This window comes from Mya arenaria, chromosome 7, assembly GCF_026914265.1.
Source record: "Mya arenaria isolate MELC-2E11 chromosome 7, ASM2691426v1".
Taxonomy (NCBI): Eukaryota; Metazoa; Mollusca; class Bivalvia; order Myida; family Myidae; genus Mya; species Mya arenaria.
Window position 1 is genome coordinate 51,401,941 of NC_069128.1, and position 23,034 is coordinate 51,424,974.

The following is a 23,034-nucleotide window of genomic DNA, read 5'->3' on the forward strand; positions in this document are numbered from 1 at the left end:
TTTATTTCCTTATCTTCGTTTTCATTTTCATTGTTCGATAAAGTTCAATTCAGACAAACTTGTAGTAAGCTAATGAAACAATGGCGATAAGATAATTCAATTTGCGCCAAAAATCGACAAAGACCTATAATGAAACGGCCCCAAAGATTTAAGAAACAAACCACAAATGGGAAAAGATAAAAAAATATCTTACTTACTTAAGGTTTTTCTTTGTGCAAAGGTTTAAGTAGAATATTGTCAAAAATAGACGCATGATTTATCAAAAATCATCATGTATCTTTTATATGATTTATTCTGGTGCGGCAAGAGAAAGGAATCCCAGGAAAAAATAGTATACAGAAACAAAACAGTCTTTCTTACGTTTGATTGTTACAATTATTGAAAATATTTGCTGGGTTTTTTTGCGAGTGTCAATTCAAACTGAACTTACCATTACTCATTTAATAAATTCGAGGGCGAAAGATGTCAATTGGATATTTGTGCGCCCAAGAGGTAATGGGTTTGATCCCCACCAAGGGTTCTTTCTCTTAGCCTTTCAAAACGGGACATAGTACTGATTTTTGCCATGAAACAAACTCGAGGGTGATCGTATTGTAACAATCAAGCTTAAATAAATCAGAATAAACTCGTCATTTCTGTAAAACAAAAACTGCTGCCAAATTGTATTAAAGCCTTTCGTTTGGTTAAAGTTGGGCAAACGATATATTGATTAGTCAAAATATATCCGTTTTTGAATGAAACTACTAAATGTTATACTTACATAGCACTAACAGAAATATTAATTTCCTTGGTGTCTGGGAGTATGTATGGTAAGCTCGGGGATATATTTACATCAAATGTTGGCACAACTGTAATAGATAATAAATACATTGCGTGTCTTAATTTACTAACAACACACGATTATTTCAATCATATTTTATTGAAAATCAGGTTATGTTTCAGGACCGTGTTTTCTGAGTACATCTGACTATCTAATACACCAATTTCACGTGGAATACGAGAATTCAAAATAGTTTTTTTTTTATATAAACATACATATTTATAAGAAATTATACGCGATTTATGTTATATATTTGCATATATTCAAGGGCCTTCCACAGTGCAAAGGATAGTTTTAAGGACCAAAACGTAAATGTTAAAAAAATAGTTTTGAAGTACAATACTTTGCAAGCATAATACATAGCAACATGTGTAAGTTTAATGAAGAGTTGAGCAACTTTTATGTAATCAGATTTTATCAGTTTACATTTTGGTGGAAAAGTTTTTATACAAAATGTCTATGTTTTTGTGTCAAAATAGTCCGGACTACCCAATCAACGATGCATTGTGGCATTGTGGTGATTGCAGGTATTTTGAGAAAGATATTTGATTTTTGTAACCAGGAAATAAATTAAATTCACGTTTTTGCGTTATTTTTTTTTAAATATCTTCTTACTTGAAAAGATATCATCAAGAACCGCAAGACATTGTTGATTTTGAACATTAGAGCATTTTGATATTGTCAACACACTTTTTCCGAAGAAAATGCTTATGCTTTTTTAACCAAAAACTGATCAATCTTCTTTCGTAAAATTTCCTCACCTTCCTATTACCACAAAATATGGTGCAAAGGATTTTTGTTCTACTCCTGAAAATGTTCATTAAAACGTAGTTAAATACGATCTTTTCAATTATTTTGATTTTTGGCCTTTCCCACCCACTTTTGCATTGTGGAAGGACCTTCAGGTAAGGTTAATATTCAATCTGTCTTTTCTTGTAACGGACCCTGTCATAGCAGAACAAGAAATATGTTCATATAAATCGGAAAAACACACGTTTTTTTACAATAAGGACTGAATATGTGGGGTATCCGCACCGATAAGCACCCGTCTCGATCCTTAGACTAACCGTATACTTTTTGGAGCCAGTGAAATTAGGCTTCCGTCGAGTGGCCGTGGCTACTGGCTAGTGCTCCAACGCATGTAATTTACGAGATTTATAGGGAGTCCAGAGACGTTCAGTTGGGTCTTGAAATTCAGCATCGGCTCAAAAAGTTCATTTATTTGATTTCAGATATCCTGGCCGATTATATCAGTTGGTAGAACACCTGATATCCTAGGGAGTCCTGCGTGACCACAAAGAGGCAAAGACATACAGACAGTGAGTTCCGGGTTGGATCTCGGGCTAACGGCAAAGAGGCAGTGACATGCTGGTAGTTGGTTCCGGGTTCGATCCCCGGACTGAAAACTTAGAGCCAGTGACATGCTGGCAATTATCAAAGGTTCGATCCCCGGATCGTAAGCTTATAGCCAGTGACATGCCTGCCTGGAGTCCCGTGTTCTATCATCGTACTTAAAGCAAAAAGTCAGCAAAATGTAAGCAGGAGACCCGGACTCAATTCCCGCATTTTAAACATAGAACCTATGACAAGCTGGCAGTGAGTCGAACCAAAGACTGAAAGCATAATGCCAGTGACTTGCTGGCAATGAGTTACGCACTCGATCCCGGACTGAACGCATGGAGCTAATTACATGCAGGCAAGGAATCTCGGTTTCGATGCCCGAAATGAAAGCTGTAAGCAGTGTCATTCTGGCACGGAGTCCCGAGTTCGTTCTCCGACTAAAAGCATATATGTATCGGTGGTATTTTGTTTATTCAGAGATATCGATCTGTTTTTAACATCACAATAAATGAAGCAGCCACATAATTATAATGCTTCATTTGCATGAGAGACCATGTAAAACATAACATATGAACACATCAAACGTGTATTCTTTCTTATTTTACTATGTAAATAAATATTCCGATTAACTGACGTTATAGGGCTGACAACAAACTTACCGTATTCCCGAACTTCAAACTGGACTACCGCAGTCGTTTCAAACTGAAATGGGAATATTTGTTGCTGTATTTAATGTTGGGAGCATACTTCAGACAAAACGAAAGAAAGCTTATTACTTCAGATCAGTGCAACTTAACGAAAAGATAAACGATGAGAAGCGTCCCCACGTACCAGTTGTGTGTCACTTATGGAAGCATCCAATGTCGAATCATACGACGCTTTTATGGTCCATTCCCCATTTTCGGCGTATTCGGGCAATGTGAACTTGTATTTGTAAAACCCAAATGTGTGTTCCGTTATGTTAGCTCTGTCAATCGCTGTCGTGTGACTTGGATCCTGTGTAGAAAAAAATACATACAGAAATAGACATGTAGCTGCAAAATGATCCTCTTCCCACCCAGAAGGTTGTGATTTTCCCAAAGCTTAAGCAAAACCGCACAAAATGAAATATGTTGCCGCTATTAGGAAAGGGGCTTAAGTGAGAAATGGATATTTAAACTACATTGCCCTAAGAATTTATATTTCAAGTTTTATCCGTACTATTTCTACCATGTATAATGATCTTTTATGAGATAAAAACTTGATAAATCATCGTTTTTAAGTTCTATGGAGGTTATCAAATAATTTAAACCGCTCGAATTGGTGTGCATTACGTTACTGTTGAAATGTTTTATTATAACTGTATGTTACATACAGTGTTCATACAAAAAAAGTCATGTTTTTTTGCTTGATGAATGAGGTATGCCATAGTTTTAATACTTATAGGTCGATTTCATCAAAAATTCCTCAACTTTTTTATGATTATGTAGCTAACACGTGTGTAATTTACGTTACGTTACGTTACTTTAGTAATTTAAAAAAAATAACGATTGGTGCTGCAAAATTATGAATACATTTCACACAAATTAATCACTTTATATTCTGGTCTTTTTTCTAATTTGAACCATTCATAAAACTTTCGTAACAATGATTACGTTACTTAAACAAAAGTTTTTAATATTAAAACTTTTATGTAGAAGTTTGGTTGGACCAAATAGAGTTGCAAACAATTGAATGTTTACACACAATAATATAAACACATCTGTATTTGTTCAAGAAAAATTGTAAGATGGTACATAAAATAGATAGTTTTAATTCATACTCAATACAGCGTAAAAAAATCATTAAATTGCAATTTACAAACATAAAAATAAAATGATAAATAAGTGGAAAAATAAATTGTGTAAGATAAAGTAGATTTTTAAATTGTGCTAATGGAAGGGGCCAGGCAGCTATGGAAGAGTTCATTAGCAATCAAATTGTGAACAAAACTGCACTTTTCCCTTCTTTCATAGTCCTTAGAAAATACTGATAGAGTGCCTTTTAAAATCATGTGAGGATGTTGCACATATATTGGTCTAGGTTGTGTAATACACCTGTGTCTCGTATCAATAAACGAATAGCACTTTTGGCAAACGCCAAGGCATGTAGTACATACAAATCTTGGTTTTTATTATGTAAATGAAAAAATGTTTACCCTTGACTTAGATATATATACTAATAGGAATGACAATGTACCAAAATCCCCGGTTGTTAGCCATTTATATGATAAAATGATGTCAGCGTATGTCAATGATTGGTACGTTCATATAAAAACTTGCCCTAAATGATATTTGCCCTTTTTGCAACTCTGTTGAATCAGAAATCCAAGTGATATTCTATTGTAGGTTGTATAATAATATACGAATGCCATTGTTAGCAAAAGGCGAACACAATTAATCCATTATTTCAAAGTATGTCCGATACAGTTAAGTTGTCTTATACATGTTGTTAAGACTTATGGAACGTTTTTATTGTGTAAGTAATGTTGTAATTTTCAAAGTTAAATAATTGTTTATTTTACGTATAGCTAGAAATAAATGCTAATTAGTTTATCAACGGTCTGACCGGGGTGATAATCGATTTTAACACCCATTTCTTAAGTATGATTGTGCGCGTTCATTTTTTTCAGTATTTCATTTTGTTTGATTTAACTAAATTTTTAAACAAGATTAACATTGGTTTCTAGTTTCTTACATTTGTAAATGGATATATGGTGTCCAATATGTTTGCAATACTTTGTGCTGTGTATATGTATCAATTTTACATGTTGTATAAGTAATGTATAGTATTATATTTCGTAGTTCCTTATAACTTATACTGAGTGGCAATGGATGTTTTAAGGTATATTTATTATGTGGTGTATATATGTTGTATTGATAAGACTTTAATAAACTATCAAATATATATATTTGACGGCAATGCAACCCTTCAAAGCACACCATGAATACCTGATACATTCAAGGGGCTGGTTGAAGATATTTGTTCAGTAATAAGAGTCATTCAAAAGGTGTGATACAATAATGGCATCTCTTTAATCCTAGAAAAGGACTAAATCAAATACCAATTCCGTATATGTTCACTGTTTCAACTTGGTCACCTTCTTAAAGGAATCGAACGCTTTGTCTGCTAAATGGTGAACCAAAATATTCACAGGTTAAAAAATGAGATATGAAACATTCTGCAAAAACGAACCTTTGTTCTTGTATATAGTATAAACATGAGTTGTAGAGCATCTCTTAAATGCATGAACACCGGATTACCTATCAAATGTACGTCTGGCAACACTTACCCAATACGACTTGGAGATATAGAATAAAGTTGTTGGATAAATGGGTCGAGTAGTATCGTAAACGTGTGGACATGTGGTAACATTGTTTAACAAGACATTTTAAAAGTGTGTGTACTAGGGAAAAAGTAAATTACAGTGACTCGAAAAAGACGATAACGAAGTGGAGCTTGATGATATGACTAACATCGTATTTGAAGATGAATCTTCAGGATGTTGCGATATTATTAGCAAATCGGTTAAAAGTATTACTACAAACATTAAATGAGGTCACTTGACTTCATTGAAGATTGCAGAATGTTTTTTTTTTTTTTCTAATTACTAATGCATGATTTTAAACATGTGTAGTCATTTGTTCATGTCAATTATGCAAAATTGGTATGATTTAAGAGCATAACAATTTTTCATGCATATGACATATAATGTTAACAAATGTCGCATTGTATTAATGTTATGCAAGTTAAGTATATATAAAGGAACACATTTTTAAGGATGGACAGCAAATGTCTAGACTGAGTTTTTCAACATATTGTGTACATTTATAATTTTATAGTCCAGGCGCACCGTTAATGATATTTTTGTTAACAGTGGTTACGTAAACAACAATTGACAGATGCAATCGAACGTATTCCCGTTTAAGAATGTAATGAATATTTCTAGTCCATTAACCATTATGTGTGTTGTGTAGTGGCTTATCCAGTCAAAGTTTCAAGTCATGTAATTGAAATTTGAAGTAAAGTATTAAATATACAGATAAGTATTTTTTGTCATAAATCTTGAGATTTAAAAGTTATTCAGTTTGCTTTTGCAATTAAATCCTGCATCACAAATTCGAGTTGTGATGTGAATAGTGTGAAGTCATTAAATCATGTCCTGTTTACTTTAGAAATTGTTTGTTACGTATTTTTACAAAGTAACGTATTCTATATGCATTTTCATCAGAATAAGTGATAGTTCTTCTGAATAATGTTAGTAATTTGCATGTGTGTAGGATCACTGTATAGATAGGATTGCTAAATGACAACAAATGCTCACTGTAGGCATTAGTTGTTAAATATGTATTAACAGGCAACATACTTTTCTGATGATGTACGTAATATAAATGTGAAAGTTTTAATTATTTTAAGTGTACTTTTTGAAATACGAACAAACATTATAATTATGAATTGCAGTATTGTAAATGCATCTTCGTTCTTTGAGGAGTTAAGTCTTGGATGATATACATTAATCTACATTGGTTTTGAGTGCAAGCTTAACCATAACCTTCCAAATAACATACGATTTTGTCCATATTGTGGCATTGAATGGGACATAAATAATTCAAGTTATTGAACAAATCGACATCAATATGTTACAGGCAATTAATTCCCGAATCAATCAATTAGATGGCATTGCCCATCCTCGAAATATTCGAAACAAAAAAACAAACCTTGAAAGCGACTTTGAGAATTTCCTGTTTCGTTTAAAAACTGGTAAACGTTTAACCAATGTAACACCGCTTGACGTTAGGAATTTTATGGTATACAAGGAGGCAAAAGGACGAACACTGTTACACAACGAAGAATGAAAATTTCGTGTGTGTGGGGGTTTTTTGTTGTTGTTTTTTTTTTTTTTTTGTTTTTTTTTTTGGGGGGGGGGAGTTCATGGTAAACAGAAATGTACGTGTATTGTAATCATGGCAGCTAAATCGGCCGATAAGTTATAATGAAAAATAAGGGCCATACTTCGGGATGCCGGGAAACCTACCGAATGGAAACCTGAAACGTCAAAAGGAAACGCCGTTTCATTAAGTGTGCTAAAACATATTAAAGCTTAACTATAGAACAGGCTTCTAACGATTTTATCCACAAGCAGGCTGTTCTGTTAATGTACGATAAGTTAGGTTCACTTTGTAGGCATTTGACCTATTTGATTTCGATAGAAAAAGACGTAATAATTCAACTTTTATTGCTCAGGGATAGAGCCTATTTTACATGTATATATCATTCAGGTGATAGAGCCAATGATTTAGGTCTATTGACGTTGAAAAAACGTTTTCCTATCACCACAAATTCAAGGTTTGTTCATACGAGCAATCACAGGGAAAATGTTTTCATTAGATAATCCGAAAAAGCTTGCAATTTTCAAATCTTCTGATGAGGGCATATGCCCTGTTTTCTGAGTTAGTTATTGTATACATTTTTACATATTTATGTTCGACCAGAAGAATTTCTGGTGAGTATTGGAAAGTATACAATGATGGTCGAATATACAAACATTTTATTTAGCATTGTATTATATAGGCAACTACAAAGAAGATGACAGTTTTCTTAATGCAATACTTATATGTGAGGGACACGGGAGGGAGCTTGAAATAATATACTAGTTCAAGTTACCTTCGGTGCCCGAGCTGATAAGTTTAAGTGACCATTGATAGCGCCTCAGTTGTTCGTTGCACGTGGATAAAGCATGGCCGAGGTGTGAAACTAAGTGGCAGGATAATATAATAACAGTTGTAATATTTAATTTAAAAAAGGAAAAGAAAATCAAGACTGGTTTCTCAGTGGCTAGGTAGGAGCATTATTTTTGTAGCGTTTTAATCTGTACATAGTCTTACAGCCGTCAGTTTTCTCCATGTATATAAATAAAAATGGATATAAAGAAATGAAATAAATAAGGTGTGTATATCAGTCCGTCTGTGTTTCTTACCAACCATAAGAAGACTTTACAGTTTTCTTAATGCAATACATATATGTGAGGGAAACGGGAGGGAGCTTGAAATCATATACTATGCCTCATTCATCTCACTGTCGTGAGTTTAATGTCTAATTAAAGTTTCTCAACAAATCGATGCAGATTATTTTTACTTGATTTTCGTCATAAAATATTGCAAGTTTTGAAGTGAATTACAGTATACTGAGCCATGAAACATCTATTTTTTTTTAGCTGAAAAACTATTCATATGTTTAATAACGTCATCTATTATTGAATTAAACCAGTTTTCTATATTTTTTCTTTAATAAAACGGTAGTATTTTAGAAGTGAAAGCTAATTTGAAAGTTGAACATTATTTGGTAACGAACTTTACAGTCTTGTAGTTTCAAAACGCCTCAACGGCTAAGGCGTACACATGTCTTAAATTGTTTATAATATGATACACTTTCATAAAATCATGGTCTTCAAAATTGCCCCGTAGGGGCGGAGGAGTGGAGGAGCAAATCCTTTTTTTCCCTCACAGTCCAAAACGTTTAAATTTTAATATTTGGTTGATCGAGTTTTGCTTTACTTCAGGCGATGTGATTTGACTTTTTCGTCACATTTTATGTATATTTTAGAGTAAGATGTTAGATGTTATGCACTTTAAAACACACTAAGGCCTTTTTATTGGGCTTTACATCGGACTGTCACTTTCATCATTGGAAAATGATGTTACAGAAATCTTCTGTATAAAGCATTCAAAGTTTTAAACTATATATTCAAAAGTTGTTTTTTAGTTTTTCAGTTGCTTTTTACATGCTGACTATAAAATCGGTAGGGTCGGCGCCAATTTGGAAGGTAGGGTCGTGTAACCCGAACCAAATGTATTTTTAGTCCTAATGTAATATTCTCTCTCTCTCTCTCTCTCTCTCTCTCTCTCTCTCTCTCTCTCTCTCTCTCTTTCCCTCCCCCATTCATTCCCTTCCTCCCTCCCTCACCCGACCTCCCTCCCTCTTAATATTAAATAATTTGTAATTCAACACATCATTTATTTAACGAGATTTCTAAACTTCCTTTGCAAAAACAAAATTCAAGTGTCTTACCATAATGTCGATAATGACCGGCTTTTTTGTCGATATTCTAAGGCCTTCGTCTAGCGATAGCACCCTCACACTAACTACAAGTATCGTAAAGAGAAGCAGATATATTTATCGATATTGGAAACAAAGCAACAACTTATAGGGTTTTCTAGTTTATATAAAAGTATCAACATATTTTTCGGTGAGGCTTATAGACACATGTTTATATCAATGGTCAAAAATATACTTTACTCCGGAAAGTATGAAGTTTGGCGCCATTAAAGCGATTAAAATCTCAAGTGAGTGGTGTGTAATGGTGGATTTATGTCGCCTTTAATTATGATATTGGTGAAAGCTTTGGCGTCTGGGCTTATTGTTCACGCAAAATCCCAAATCACCGGACATATGTCAGACTAGCAAACTTCTTGGGAGTTGATCCTTTGACTAAAACGTTAAGTTTTGGTGCATCCAAGGCATGAAAAATGATCAGGGCCTTAAAGATCACAAGGGTGCTCTTGAAATAAATTTCAATAAAAATATACTCTCTATGTATCATAATTAGACGGACAATACTTCGAAATAAACAAAAAACACATATGTATATTCAAAAAGGTTTTCTTACCTCCTTCGTTTGGGGTATACAATGGTTTGTCAGTTTGAACAATGAGAAAACCCGTGTTGTATACAATGGTAAGTTCCTCTGTGTAATTTGTACCATCGTTAAAGATGGCAGTTACTTGTGCATGTTTTGGTTTCCATTTATTCGCGTCACTTATTGAAGCTTTGATATGGTTTGCTGATAACCGCATAGTTCGCTCTACAGGCTTGTCTGTAATAGAAAAACAAAAATTGGGAAAACCAGTTACATGCAATTAAGTAATCAATGTATTCGCTTACCGTACAAAAATGCCCCAAGTGGCATATTTTAAGACCAAATTACTGCAAACTATCTAATCGTGGACTCTGTCATGTAGTCGTCTTACCTTAAAAACCCGATTCTAGAAGATAATGTTCTTAAACATGTCAAACGTATCAATTTGGCATTTGAAATTATTCATACAAATCAAATTGTAAGGTATTTTATGAAATTCAGAGTTAAATAAATACAGTTTTTTACCAAAATATTTTTTTTTATCAGTAAAGGGAATTTCGACAAATATTCAAGCAATGGGCAAAATTCCCGAATCAAAGATAAAAATACAAGAAATATATCAGACAACACAAGGAAATTAATTCCTTAATTCGGCTTTTCCGGTCTAACTTCGACAAATGCGGTTAAATCAGTTCAAGCAAGACATTTATGGTGTAACTCATTACAGATTAGCCCTGTTTTGTAAGAGTAAAAAGAGTGTAAAAATGAATTTAAGTTCTCAATATATTTGCACAAAGTTCCCAAAACTTAACGGATTGCGTTCGCATAACTAAGTTTACCTTTTCATCCTTTACGCATTGAAACTGGTAGATATGGCAATGATAGAATTTATCATAATCAATGATAATGTCATTTTCGTGGTACTGGAGATCAGAATTATTTTGTATGTGTTTGTAAAATCTTAGACAAAGTGTTATGAATTCATAGAACTTTTGCCTAACTTCGAACTCTTATGTTATTATACGAACGAATTATGCGGATGTTTCACCCATGTCGTGAATATTTACTTTTAATTGTATATGATCATCAACAATGTTAATCATATCAATTAAGTTACAAGACATAAACATACTTAAGTCAAATCTCAACTTCAATATTGATATTAAAAGCTACAAAGCCAAGCTCAGTAGCCAACAGTTTAAACATAAACCCCATTTAATGACACAGGTTAAACGCCAAAGACTTAGAACACAACAAAAAAGAAAAATATCACAAACTAGAAACATCGAACAACTCCACAAACAATACAGTGCATACATACTGTATAAAAAACTAGGTATGTTTATCAAGGAGTGTAAGGTACCGCATTGGAACAATCAGTAAAATAAATGTATCAACAAAGTATTGTCTTAAATATTTCAACTCTTTTTAAAAACAAATCTACTAGAACACACACATTTCTGGAGCAAAATATGTGCATGAGAAATTGTTAAAACGCAATGATTTGCACTCAGAAACATTCTTGTTGTAGAATAACGTTTTTAGTGAATATTGACCAAAGTTTTCATCAAAATACTCTATGAGTGACCGGGCGTTATAAATTATAAACAAATTTAAGTAATTTAGTATGATTTAGACGTGCGATTTGACTGATTTGTGCTCGTGATATTGGGGTCTTGGCTTGTCCCTGTATTTATCGTTCAAGTCTATCCTGAAATGTATACTGTCATAATTCAAAGAAATGTACAAGCTGTTTATAATATATAATAATATAGGTTTTTTACATAAATATAAATGACAATAAATTTATTAAGACACTATAAAGTATCATTGCATATGACCAGTGAGCTTCCGAACTAAGAAAATGCTAAACAATTAGAAAATGACTTAAATCTTATAGAAATACAAACCTGAAATACAAGTCAAGTCCATGTTTGTTTATTGTCGGAATCTATTTAACAATACGAAAGAGTAAATAATGTTTAATAACGTGTGAATTATCATGCAATTCCCGACATGAGTCAGATAAGGAAAAAAAACACAATCTCACCAAAAATATACAGAACAAAACACATCACTACAAACCTTTTGAAGCAACAGTGACGTCTTGGTAGTCTATTTTCATGCCCTCTGTATTTTCTAGGGATAACCATACCTGAAGTAACAATATTCCCATAATTACAAAATGTGTGTTTGCATTGGCACGACTCATCGAAATTGCCCTACTTAAAAAACGTCATTAAAATATAATAGTTGCCAAACTAAAATTTGTTAAAGATGACATCAGATTACGCAGACATATCTTCTGCAGTCATTTGTTTGTGTTATAAAAAGGATATAATAATTATATGTCCTTGTGAATAATGTTTATCTGAACATAATTATTTGCAAAATTACAATACTTATGTGAAAAACTACAGAAACAAGCTCAGTAGCAAAAGGTCTAAACATAAATATTTATGCAAAAAGCTACAGAAACAAGCTCAGTAGCAAAAAGTTAACCCGGTTTAGTGACACTGGGCAAACGCCAAAGACATAGAACACAAAAACACAAACAAGAAACATAGAAGAACAGCACAAACCTCCACAAACAGCATATTGCACACATACTATATATAAAAAAAAATAGGTATGTTTATCAAGAATTGTTAGGTGCACAAATTTTAGGTTTACAAATGTAAACAAAAACCAGCCATCTTGGATCTGAAAAGGTACGTTTTTAACTATTTCTCCGTTTTTAGAATAAACTTGAAGAAGAAATAAAGTTATGAGCCTCCTCCTCACTTTTCCACATCTTTGGGTACCTACGTCGATTAGAAACTCATTTTTTAACAAACGTTACATGTGCATGGTAAATTGAATCGACGTGAAATGGTCACGATTTGACAGGGTAAAGTGAAGTGTATTTTGCTATTTCTCATCTTTCTTTGTCCAGGAAAGTTATTTTATTGGTAAACTCTCCTAATATGTAGTTCCAATTTACATTTCATTTTCAATGGCAAAATTCCAAATCGAATCAAGCACTATTACTCAGTTAAATTGTCGTATTTCATTTTTGGTACGGAGCAGTGCTAGAAAATAAATGATAAAGTGCAGTGAACTTTTTCCCCGTATAAACAAATGACATCGTATCGTCGTATCTTTCAGACTGACACTACGCACAGACCACCACCGATCGCCAATAAGTTGCAGTTCATGTATACGTACATGAGCTTATAAGTTTAACTTAAAAATATTGATTTTTATATTACACACCGTGAATTTTACTGTTTAAAATTTAAGCATTTTTCTCTACTCAACTAAAAATTAGGAGCAGGTTCATAACTTTATTTCAGCCTTCAGTTTATTCTAAACACGGAGTTAAAGTTAAACACTTGATGGCCGTTTTTTATTTACATTTCGAATGGTTAGGTGTAGGTCGATTACCCGCCCCTAGACTTAGACAAAATCAAAGGAGATAAATATGTCAAATCAAAAACCTAATATCTAAAAAAAATGGACCAATCTTTCGGATAACAAATAATTCCTTTACATGTTGTTTTTTTAATCAAAACATGGTCAAGTACATATTATTTTGAGAAAAAAATTATCTGACCCAATCGCGAATTTTTGCTCGGAAGACAGTGTTTTAATGTTATAATATGAAAATTGACACATATCTAAGTACAAAACTAAAACAAATCTGTAATTGACGGTCAAATGGAAGACCATGAAAATAAGCAAGGGACCGTTTTAGGGATTAACCCAACTTTACCTACCATGATACCTTTATTGACTAACCCAATGAAGCAAGGAGTTATTAAAATCAAATATATATATTCTGAGGGTTTTGACCTTTTAAAGTAATACATATTCAGTTTCTTATTGTACGTAATCAGACAATTGAAAGCAGCTAAGTTGCAGGCTGAAATCAAAATCAGCTGGATAGTTGGCTGATCGTACTGAATATAGATCGAATGAAAAATATCAAACGGTCACATGCTATAAATTTGATAATTCTGGGCAATTTCTATGAAAGAATATGTCAATCTGTGAGAATAAAGCTTTAATGGATCAGAAGTATCATAAATGATTAGAACATTTATGAACATATTTGAATATAACAAAAACGGTTTGGTTTTGTCTACCATGTCAAGATTTGCATTGTTTGCCTCTTGATTGAACTGATATGTCTATCTGTTTGCAGTCAAACAAAATCTGTTTTTTTCTGATTGCCATAAAACTGGCTGATATAAAATTCCTGTCCATGGTTGGTAAACCATGGCGAACGTTGTGGCTTAACAAACTAAAAGGCCAAACTTTAAACTGTCTCCTGCAAAACAGTTTCTGTTGTTTCTGTGAAGGGTCCGTGTTGATCTACATGAATGTGACATAGGAATACGGTTCAATCTTTCGATAGGTACATTCCGCATGCTTATTACAACTTGGGCAAATTGTCTGTATTCACGCGTAGGTTCTTTGAATATCTGGTCATCAAGAGAGCAGGTTGATAAGACAATGCCCATAACTTTCAAAGAACCGTTTCTGACACCAGAGTTATCATTGAGTGTACAGAAATCAAAACTGGGATGGCATCTACACTTTGATAGGATTTGAGTTTGAAAGGAATACCTCCATTTGGTTGCATTAGTTTGCCAGTGAACTGTTTTTGGGAAATATTTCTGACAGAAAAAGTATGAATTAAAAAAATGATTACTTGGTTTAAAAATGAAAGGGGTTTGCCATACAAGATCTGTTAGATGAGAAATTGTCAGGTTGAGCATTCCTATATTTGACCAAAGGACCAAAAGTATTGCAGCTAAAGGAATGCATGTGGAAAAAGCAGTTGCTGAAATCAAGACAGTTTTAGACAAACTCTTTCCTACAAAGTAAAAAATGACATTTAAGTTATCAATTATGTAAATGGGGTGGGTTTGGGAGGGGTTTCCCCTCCCGACAAGCCATGTTAATAAAACCCTTTTTCTCCTGCATATTATCAAAAATGCGAGCTCATCAGTTCTGCACAAAAACAGTGGCGGTTTTTGCAATGTTTTTTAGAAGTTTTTAACATGCTTGTAGCTGTGCAATTTACTCTTCCTAACAGCTGTTTTGACTTGAGATAGAATATGGTCGAGCAATGTTTTCTTCTCATATTGTTCTTAAAACACAGTCTATATGAATTACTAAAAAAGCAATATTGTTCATGTAAAATTAACAAGACATTTACAATGCCAGCTTTACTATTGTAAAGCATAGGTATAGCAAAATTTAAAACATTTTTATTATATATGCTTTGTGGCGATTTATAGACATTTATAAACAATAAAAACAATCTTTCACTATTTCAAACATATTGATATATTTTTACTGTTTGAAATTAAAGCCAGCTCTCAAATAGATATTGAATCCCATCAATTTAAACTGGTATGCCGGAAATGTGTTGATTGAGTATGTTGAATAGGCTATAAGGGTGTCAATGATTGTATGTTTGAGTAGGTGTTGTGCGGTTATTTATTTTCCTTTCTTATTATTTTAAACAGACCCGGGAGGAAATGATGATGAACCAACCAGACAGCGCCAGCCACCCGGCCGAGTTGTACTTGGTGTATGCCAACATGCTGACATGCTAAAATTTGTTAGCACTTCAAGATCTTATAATGGAAAATTGTATCCAAACTGAAGTATAAAGTGAGTAAGTTTGGCCATATAAGACCATTGATACTGTTTGTTCCATTTCTAATGATTTTTTCATGTTGTTTGTCAATCATTTCTGGTGCGGCTATGATAATTATAAATAATATTATTTTCTAATGAAACTGCTGACTTGTATTAGTCTTTGGTCTGTATCGTGCATCTATTCGCACATTTTGTTTGCTCTTTCAAGCAAACATTACATTAATTGCAAATTCTATAACCAATTAATCAAAACTTACTACACATTTGATGCAGAATGATGTTTTATTTATACACCAGTCAATTGTAACCACGCCCCCCCCCCAGGTCCGGGGAATAGCCGGGACTTTGACTTTTGGTCCAGCCAACCCCGGGTAAAATCCCGGCCTGCGGGGACGAACTGATGGTTAAACCCCGGCTAAATGCCCCCGCATCCCAGAAATTCTATATAAGGCCCAATCTCCACGGTCACCCGGCCCTGCGGGGCTACCTTGAAAGTAGAAACACGGCCCTTTTTCCCGGTATATCCCCAGACCTGAGGGGACCGTGGTTACAATTAACTGGTGCATTAGTGTGCATATGATTTTCAATAATCACAGCAACACAATGGGATCTCTATTTTAAAGAAATAATGCCATCTTTCATTAATTCATTAATTAATTCATATAAATTCATTCATTTATTCAGTTTATACATTGAAAAACTTGACATTTCTCAAGGCAAAAGAACTAAAAAAGTGAGCCGCTTTCATAAATATTAGAGCCTTTTCCCTTCATGCATTTAAAAAACAACCTTTATACATTATAAATGTCTTAAAAACCCTAATTCATTGCTTATTTCAATAGCCAGCCTGGTTGCTGTAGCCAAATAGGAATTTTCAAGGACAAGAACCAGTGCTGGTCAAAATGTGGTCTCGTGTGGTTTTCCATACTGGCTCTCGGCAAGGATTTCCGAGAAAGGAATACCGTCTCCAAGTAAGAAGAAATTCTTAGCATGTCTGGTTTTAATGCTTTCAAAATGCATCTGGGTACTCAATAAGATGAGATTTTGAGTTGTTAATAACTGATTGCAAAATGTCCAAAAGACTATATATTTCATAAAATTTGTCCTGAAAATCCTTGAACTCATGAACTTTACTGCATATTTATCACATTTATGACTACATAAAAGATTGTGTATGCCTCAAATGAGTGTTTACAGGCCTTTTTAAAACTGTAACAGTAGTGGCAGATTTGTCCAAGAAGCATACAATTTGGCATATAGTGGTGTTTAGACTGTCTATAAACACATAATCACTAAATTTACTTTGTTAAACTGAACAGTTCTGTTACCTTTGTATAAAAGTGGGCCAGAAAAGCAGAATTTTGACAAGTTGAAGCATTTCAGTTTGGCTCTTTGTCTTTTTTTATATAAAACACTAAGCCAATGAAGTGGAAGAACCTTATTTTGCTTAGAAAAAAATCTTAAAAGAGTAAGCAGGCCATTTTTTGTGGTCTGTTCTATAAACACTATTGAAAGCTACAAGGAAAACTTTACTTCGTCAAATTATTCCAATGCATAAGGAAATAATGGCTCTTCAAAGGTTTGCGGCTTACCATTTGAGGGAAATGGCCGTTTCTGTTTTTTTTATGAAAATACCACAGGTGCTAATACTTGTCTCATTCATTTAGTGTTTAATATATCATTGTTAAACTTTCAGTATGTGTTGCATATAGCCTGAAGTTGAACTACAGGAGTATTGAAGTATGTTTCTGAAAATATGTTGCTTAAATAGGCTGAAGACCACAATTATCTGCCCCCTATTGACCAAGATCCGGATGTGAATACAGAAAAAGAGTGCTTGTGTTCAAGTATCAATATTTTATTAAAGTTAAATGAAAGAGAAGAAACAGGTGGCGCTGTTGCATAGAGCTTAACATAATTTGACACTATATTGCAAAAACTGATAGTTTTCAGAGTAAAAATTGGAAAAATCATTGCCTGTGGAACTATGAAAATTGGTTGTTTGTAGCATTATTTCGTCTTGACCTCAGTGTCATGTATTACTTCTCAATTTTGAGAGAAAACGCAATGGTCAACCCTAAGTTTTCTTGGGATTAAATTTTGTGTCTTGGAATGTTCCACAGCAGCCAGTTACTTGTTTTTGAATTGGGACTGTTTTAAAGTGAGAAGCCAGGTAAGTGTCTATATGAAACATATAGTAAAAATAACTGTGGTCTCACGCCACATAGCATGCGCGTCTAAAAATAGGCATTTTTTGATTTCCCAAGTTTGAGGTGGTATTAAATATATTAAAATGTATGCTTTGTTTACATGTATTAAAATGTATTGTGAATCTGGTTACAACCGGTGTTTGCCTTATTTCTAAACGACATTTCCAACAAAATGACAGCTATTGTAAACAAACAATAATTACAGAATGAATTGATTAAACTTGAAAGTTGTGTTATGGTAAAATTCTTATATAATATATTTATATAAATGTAACTGTGTTCGGTATAATTAAATAAATATTGCATGGCTTCCAGTGTGACAGTACATATTGTCAACATTCGGGTAAATACTGTTACAGTTACTGTTACAGTATATCCCTCATGTTGACAATATGTACTGTCACACTGGAAGCCATGCAATATATATATATATATGAACAAAATCATCAAGAAGACTTTGTATCAAAGTAATAGCACTGTTTTTGTCATAGTTTAGGGATAGAGTTTCTATCCTATTTTTATCAGAAATTAAACAGCTTTTTATTTTCTGACATGTGTGATACATGTGTACCTGTTTTTTTTCCATTTATTGTGATATCTGATATTAACGCTGCACTCTCACAGACAACTTTTTTTTATTTTTTGTCTTTTAACGAACAAGCTTTTGCATAAATATCTGCAAACCAATGATAAAAGACTTCTGACAAAAGATCAGATCGCAGCTTTTCATATTTCCGTCCCAAAAACGATGTTTTATGGATTTTTATTAAACCGTTAGTAAGCCATAAAACATTAAATTTGGAATGGGAATATGAAAATCTGCGAGCTGATCTTTTGTCAGCAGTCTTTCATCACTGTTAAGCAAAATAAAATCTAATTCCAAGACACAGAATAAAAAACAGTTGTTAAAAAAGTAAATCTGTGAAAGTGCAGCTTTAAGTAACAGCAAAACTTTTATGGCATTTAGATATTTTCCTCCATAATCAAGTGTGTGCAGAAATGACAACCTCAAATTAATGGATTTTTCTTTAATATATATCAATGCTTTAAAGTAAAACAATCAAAAGTAAAAAAAATACTTGCTTTAGTTCATGAACAGGAAAGTTATTAACAACTTCTAAACTTGACAAACATGTACATTACACTGCTTAATTAAGACCATGTTGTTACTTTCAATCCATTCTTTTTCAATAGATTATCAGTTATTCTTAGTATAAGCCTTCAATATATTTTAGCATTAACTTATTCATTCACTTATGTTGCCCTCCACATTCAAATAATAAAACATTTTTGTTGAAAATTGTAAGGCTCACTTTTCAATTAAAAAACAATCCATGCATTTTTTCTGTTACTTTTTCTATATATTTATTTTCTAATTACAGACTTATTCTACAATTATACTTACTATAAACAAAACACTTATGTGATGGAAATATATTGCAGAAATTGAAATGTGCTTTAAAAAATATACTAGTTACTAGTTTTTGAAAATGGAAGTAAACCCCTTAAATCTTTTGGTTTGAAAAAAATTAAAAGTTGAGTAATGTTCTTATGTTTGACTCTTCCCTCAATGGGCAATTTATTGCATTCATATTTTTCCTTAACTATTATTTTATTTTTATTTTTTTCTGTGTAAACAATATAGTTTTTAGCTCTACTGGCCAAAGGCCAGAAGAGCTTATGCGATGGTAATGTGTACGTAGTATGTGCGTCCGTGTGTCTGTAAACAATTCATGTTAACACGATACAGCCTTCAGTTTTAATTGTATCTTGATGAAACCTGTACAGTATCTACATATCCATTAAAGCTCAATTCCTTTCGAAAACCAGCCAGATCCGCCCATGCATGCCTAGATTATGGACCTTTATAGTATAAAAATCCTGTAAACAATTGCTCATTAACACGATACAGCCTACAGTTTTGTTTGTATCTCGATGAAACTTGTACAGTATCTACATATCCATAAGAGCTCGGTTCCCTTTGAAAACCAACTAGATCTGCCCATGCATGCCTAGATTATAGGCCTTGAAATGATTAGATTATGGGCCATGATAGTATAATAAATGCTATTGTGTAATAAATGCTTGCGAACATGATACAGTCTTCAGTTTTGAGTATTCAGATACCCATAAGGGGTTGGTTCTTTTCGAAAACAGTGATGTTGACCACACAAACACAGCCAGTAGAGCATATGCCCTTTTGGGCCTCTAGTTTTCAAATGTGATGCTTTTGACATGTGATGTTAAAAAGAATTGTTTTATTTACTGTTAATCAGGGATTATACTCATGCATTTGGTCAAAGGAATGTTTTACTGATGTTGCAGTTAAATGGACATATTTTATGAATGGATAGTGTTGAAGTTAAATCTTCAAATATGAGTATTGAATGTTATTGTTACAAGAATATAATAATACATTAAATTTCGTCAGCTTAGTTCAATAACCCAGAACTGTACATATATATAGAAGCAGATATTGAGTTCTTCCACTAAGGTGACCATATACTCATCTTGTACTTTTTTTAAAAATATCTTGAGTATCAGCTGAATGCTCATGATTTACAATGGCCATGTGCATATTAATCTCATATTTTATAGCTTTAGTTTATAAATGTATGTATATAGTGTATCTATGTGAATTAAGGACTCATAAATAAACTGTGAAATACTTACTGATTGCTTTATGGAATGTGTGAAAGACCAATACTTATAAGGATTTACATCTGGTAATAGGAACGATTTCCTTCACACTACTTAGCCGATTTCTTTCTCTATGGTCTTAATTACTAATCAAAATACTGAGAGATCATGCAAAGTATGTGGCAAGGACGATGGCGAACAATGGAGATATGCCTGTATTATCATACTAGTATTCATTAAATCATGGACAAATAATGGTCTGTATCTTTTACTTCTTCAAAAAATGATTTTCTGGTAACTGGACTGTAGACCCGATATCAAAATAATTATACAGCTGAAAAGCACATTCAAAAAAGCCTCTTTGTCCTTGTCATATGAATATTCATAAATTAAGGCTCTGTGCTTAACTTTAAAAACATGTACGGAAAAGAATTTCGACTTGTCTATATAAAATAGCTAGTTGTTCTTGACGGCCCAAGAGGCCAAATATGCCGGCCGCGATGTATTGTAGAACACGTGTTTCATAAAACTTCAAGACGGTAGAGGCAGCGCCTTGGTTCATATTATGTGAATAAAAAGAATGAAGTCAATATCGGAATGACTTTTCTAGTTCTGCACTGAAAACAATTTGATCAAAATTAAGTGCAATAGCAATAAAGTAATACACCCAGAGTTATAGTAGTGTTCACTGCACGTCAGCCCAATGACCTCTATCTATAAATGATGTTTGAAGTTATTACCTCAAAAACCTTCGAATAAAGCTCCGTACAAAAACAATATTTATATAATCAAAAATACTGCATTCTAACTGATTGTTTATGTGCATTTTACTTCTACTCAATGAGGATTATATGTACATGAAGTTTGAAGTCAATAACTCAAAGATTTTACAGATGCACGCACGTCTACCATAACTTTATCCCAATTTCATGTTTTTAGTGACATCAAAGGACACATTTCCTAATTATAAAAAGGGTCACAATTGCAAAAACATTTTACTATAGAAATTCGTTCCCGCAATAATGATTATCGTATCCGCCCGTCTGATTATCACGGCACGTCAGGGCGATTATGGCATCATTGTCTGACGAAGACAAAAACGTGCACACTGACGTCATTTTTACGAAAATAAAAATGGCCGCCGTACACTTGGTAGGCAAACATTTTAACATAAAAAGCTTTAAAGGGATTAAAATTGAACTATCGGTGCAATAAAAGTGAAAAAAGTTTTACTATAAATGACACCTTCCGTGTTTCAGTAATGTGTACTACCCGTACCGGATGTTTACATTCGATAAAGGTCATAAAGCAGTGAGACAAGGAAAAAAAATAAACGTTTTGTTTAACTTTATTTGCTGAGAAATGTTTATTACTCCCGCGAAATGGCTAGGGTCATTCAAGCCGAGATTCTTGTGAAACTGCTCCGAGGCTTGATCGACCTTAGCTGTGCTGACCTATTGAAATGAACATCACAATCAGCTGATATAAAACTGGAAATTTGAAGAATGGACAAATTGCAGGCTTATTCTAAAAACACGTACAAGAAGGTTTGCTATTTTGATATTTTCAACTGGACTTGGTTCTGTAGTTTTTCATATAAATACTTAACCTGCACATATTATCCATCTTCCATTTCAACTGATAACAAATGGAGCATGCGTTAATCAGGTTTAATTTATGGTACATTATTACCTTTATATTTTGGTTTCTCTCTTCACCGAAGAATCCAATGAGAAAGGTTTCATCAATTTCTAGTCTCAATACATTTGGTCCTAAAACGTACCAGTGCGGCGATCTGAAAATAAATAAGTTGGCACGAAAGGTATATATGTGACTGTGGTCAAAGCAATGTTGTTGTTTTGATCAGATTTGAGTGTGATTTGACCTAATGTCCTACTATTTTACACGATAAAACCAATGTTTCATACTTGACCTACAACTTACAAAGACAATAATTCTGACGCTACTGTGAAAATTAAACCTTTTATTAAGTTCACAAGAGTGAATGTGTTTTATATTAATTAAATTTGATCGGGATCGGTAAATGAAGTTGTTAGTGTGTAAACAAGTAAAAATATGATAATTAAAAACATTAAAATCAAGCGCATACAACTCAAAATATAATTGTTGCCTTTTGCCTATAACAAAACTAAAATATGATAAGGATTGGTGAATAAATGAAGGCGCTACAGTGTGGACGAGGTGTAGAACGGGGTTTTTTATGAATTAATGGTTATACCGGTCAAGCCATGGCACTTAATAATACCTGGCCGGATTCTTATGGTCGTCCATTGGCTTTTTAATATGATTTTGATTCTTTAAAAAGTGAGGGTGCCAACGCGTAAACAAGGATAATACGGCATTATTTCATGATAAGTCAAGAGCAAATAACTCTTGAATTTGTTTTCTAATTTGGTCCAGAATTGAACTTGATGTTTGGTATAAAATGTTTCCCTTTGAATATGATTAGGATTGGAAAATAAATGAAATCAAAGAGAATCAAGAGCTATACCAAGTGGTCAGATTTGGCAAATTACCAACTTTATAATCAATATTTGTGGTCGATATCGAGTGGCCATATACATTATGTCCAAGTTTGAATAAGTTTGGTTTAGACATTCAATTTTAAAGATGTAACGAACTTTCTGTTTCGGACGATTCACAAATTAAGGCGATTAAAATGCTCATGCTTGATCACTTCGTGCTCCGGTGGG

The 23,034-nt window shown here is 33.2% G+C and overlaps 1 protein-coding gene across 4 annotated transcripts in view; it reads right to left on the reverse strand.

Annotated features, from left to right (window-relative positions):
* Positions 1–23,034, reverse strand: part of LOC128240740 (ophiophagus venom factor-like) — an 89,642-nt gene that overhangs the window by 62,575 nt on the left and 4,033 nt on the right. For 3 of the 4 annotated variants that reach the window (XR_008262282.1, XM_052957553.1, XM_052957554.1), the window contains exons 2-8: positions 22,013–22,115; positions 11,901–11,970; positions 9,846–10,052; positions 9,248–9,321; positions 2,993–3,157; positions 2,821–2,863; positions 761–848 (exon numbers count right to left, since the gene is read on the reverse strand). Coding sequence is in view for 3 of the 4 variants with exons in the window: in XM_052957553.1 (XP_052813513.1) it covers positions 761–848; positions 2,821–2,863; positions 2,993–3,157; positions 9,248–9,321; positions 9,846–10,052; positions 11,901–11,970; positions 22,013–22,115 (750 nt within the window). In the remaining variant the exon portion in view is untranslated. Of the gene's footprint in view, positions 1–760; positions 849–2,820; positions 2,864–2,992; positions 3,158–9,247; positions 9,322–9,845; positions 10,053–11,900; positions 11,971–22,012; positions 22,116–23,034 lie in introns of those variants that run through there. The other variant, XM_052957555.1, reaches the window with a different exon arrangement.